Below are 3,231 nucleotides of genomic sequence, written 5' to 3' on the forward strand. Positions count from 1 at the left end.
TAACTTATTTGTTTCAACTCCATTTTTGGCGATCTTTATATGCACGGAAAGGTATTGATGAGCCCCACAACCCTATCTAATTACTTTTGACTTAACACATGTCAAACTAAAACCATAATTCATGCAAGAAGCCCAAAATATTACTTTTCTTATTTTACCTTTTTTCTTCAAAGCACAATTTGAAAGCTTTAATCACTTAAACAACATTATCAACATCCGACAGGGTCTAAACGTTATTCCCTTGAAACTCAAAACCTTTGTTTTATCCATTTACGGCTCGCTATTGCAAAATTAGAAACATTCTGAAACTAGGTGTTACATCAAATACTTTAGCTTATGAGTTTAAGGCTTTGACATTTTTATGGCTTAAGAGTAGATCTAAATTGGTATATATTTATTATGAGACGTGTGTGGACTAACAAACCTTGTATTGTACCTTGTAATTTCAGCCTTTTGTTGTTCATTTTAATAAAGTCTAGTTGTTATAAAAATGATGCTAGTTTAGTAAAAAATTCATTTTCTTAGTTCAAAAACACATTCTTATAATCATGTTTTCAATTCTACTAAGATCTCCTTAACATCTACCGTGGATATAATTATCATATTGGCAACGAAATCATATTTTACCTTCGAGTTCTTTGTCTGGTTAATTCAGTTTGGATGTTTAAATGACTAATTTTGGTTCAAGTTTTTGTTTGTTTTACCAATTATAATTCTTTAAAGGTGCTCAAAACTTATACCAGACAAAATATATATATCAAAATTATATCAAACAAATAGTCTTTATTTTGTATTACAATTTTATATCAAAAAAATAATGGATTATTCAAACATAAAAAAAATATGTTTTAATAGATTAGACTTGATCCGCAAAAGTAGTGAAATAAATTTACCAAGATTTGGTATTTATTACACCATTTGAGTATTATAAATAGCATTCTAAGAAAGAACAAAAATCAGGAAATCAAAACATGGCAATGAAGCATGCATTCTTCGTATGCCTCATCATTACATTCCTCTTCTCTTGCTCATCAGAAACCACCACCTCCGGCAACATAAACTGGTGGTGCACCCAGACTCCATACTACGAAACCTGCAATCACTATATCGCCGAACCTAACCCCTATATGACAACCATATCTACAAATCAGTTCCTGGATATGACTGTACAAGCAGCCATAGATGAAGCACGTGTGGCTCTGAAACGAGCCCAAGGGATCGAGTCAAAGTACCCAAATGTTCCAGGAAAAAGCTTGTGGGGTAGCTGCGTTGAGTACATTGATGGCATCGTTTTCACACTTAACATGGTCCTGAACCACACCCTCCACCCAACCCAACTTGACGTCCAGACATGGCTCAGTGCTAGTTTAGCCTATATCAACGTCTGTGAAAAAGGGTTCGAGTTGATTAATATGACCAACACAATGCTGCCCCTAATTTCTACCAATTTGACACAATTAATACTCAACTCCTTGGCTATTAGTGTTCTCTTTAGGGGTAGTAATACCAATAATGCTCCTGAGTCTGTCGATTGGAAGCAGAGGGATTTGGCACTAGAATGTACTCCAAACGTCGTTGTGGCTCAAGATGGCTCAGGAGATTTTGAAACCGTTCAAGAAGCTGTAAATTCGGCATCGAACAGGACACAATCCCGGAGGTATGTGATTTACGTGAAGGCTGGAATCTATGACGAAAACGTTGTGATTCCGAGGACAGTGGAGTATATAACGATGTTTGGAGACGGAATAAATAAGACGATCATTACTGGTAGCCGGGGTTTAGGTGGTGACATGGTCGGAACGTCAAAGGCTGGTGACCTCAAGCAAACAGCAACATTTCGTAAGTTAATGTTTCGTTAATTGGCTAATACCTCAAGTTTTTAGTTTCTATTTTTTATCATTAATTTGTCGTATAGCCGTGTTAATGTGGTTAATTTCTGTATATATAATATGGTTGAAATATAAACACTTTTGTAATTCAATTGTACTCTAGAACGAATTGAGATTTTCGTGGACACATGCATTGACGTAGAAATCCTAAATTTACTCCGAGTTTGTTTCAATACATAAACACGTTTCCTAAACCCAACTGTTTTATTTCTGAAAGAATAATAACGAAGTGAACTTTTAGTGGAGACAATTACGTTAAAAAAACCGAAATGTACTCGGAGTTTTTTTTGTAATTCGGTTGCATTCTTGCAGAAGTTTGGGGTCGTGGATTTATCGCTCGAGATATCACCTTCCGGAACACTGCCGGGCCACAGGGAGAGAAAGCGGTGGCTCTTCTCACCAGCTCCGATCAATCAGCCTTTTATCACTGCAGCATTGAAGGCTATCAAGACACACTTTTTACTTTTTCTAGTAAACAGTTCTACAAAGAATGCCAGATTTTCGGAACAGTTGATTTCATATTCGGCGACGCTCCGGCAGTGTTCCAAGATTGTGAGATCTTCATAAGGAAACCACCGCTTGAAGAAGGAGGGTTAGTGGTGACTGCTAATGGACGGAAATATGAAAACGAAACGTCTGGATATACACTGCAAGGGTGTAAGATAACTGCTGCAGATGATCTAAAGCCGGTGATCGATCAGCACAAAGCTTTCTTAGGAAGACCATGGTATCCACACGCCGAGACTGTTTATATGCAATGTTTTCTTGATGAGTTGGTGGATCCGAAAGGGTGGATGGATACTTGGGGTTATAACGAAACCATTTATTATGGAGAGTATAAGAATTATGTACCAGGTTCGAGTACTGATGAGAGGGTTAAATGGAGTGGTTACCATGCCATAGATGATCCAAATATCGCAGAGGATTTCACCGTTGACAAGTTCATGTCAGGCAACCAATGGCTTCCTGCAACCGGCGTGCCTTTTACATCCGGGTTTGAAAATTTGTAGGGTCGGGTGAAAGCCAAAATGTTATGACTTTCAGGGGACTGCTTTTTTTTTTTTTTTTTTTTGGTTTAGAATCTCAATCTCGTCTCAATATTGAAAAAAGATTACTTGTTTAAATTCACTAGTTTAATTAATTGAAATCTATAGATATCTCATTAAATCTCGAGTTCGTAAACCATTTTTTATGAGTAAATAAGTTTTCATACGAAAGTCATCTTTGTATAGGAGGGTCTTAAGTTTCGATATTTAAACAATCTAATAATTAGGGTTATAAACTAATCAAAAATTATTTAGAATTCACAAACAAACAAAGGTGTTAAATTTCATACATGATA

The 3,231-nt window shown here is 36.2% G+C and overlaps 1 protein-coding gene across 1 annotated transcript; it reads left to right on the forward strand.

Annotated features, from left to right (window-relative positions):
- Window positions 1-971: 971 nt before the first annotated feature.
- Window positions 972-2,899, forward strand: LOC111910836 (pectinesterase). The gene is made up of 2 exons (XM_023906649.1): window positions 972-1,839; window positions 2,202-2,899. The coding sequence occupies exons 1-2, from the start codon at window positions 972-974 to the stop codon at window positions 2,897-2,899; spliced, it is 1,566 nt and encodes a 521-aa protein (XP_023762417.1).
- The last annotated feature ends 332 nt before the right edge of the window (window positions 2,900-3,231 follow it).

The sequence above is a fragment of the Lactuca sativa genome, chromosome 2, assembly GCF_002870075.4.
Source record: "Lactuca sativa cultivar Salinas chromosome 2, Lsat_Salinas_v11, whole genome shotgun sequence".
In the NCBI taxonomy this organism is placed as follows: domain Eukaryota; kingdom Viridiplantae; phylum Streptophyta; class Magnoliopsida; order Asterales; family Asteraceae; genus Lactuca; species Lactuca sativa.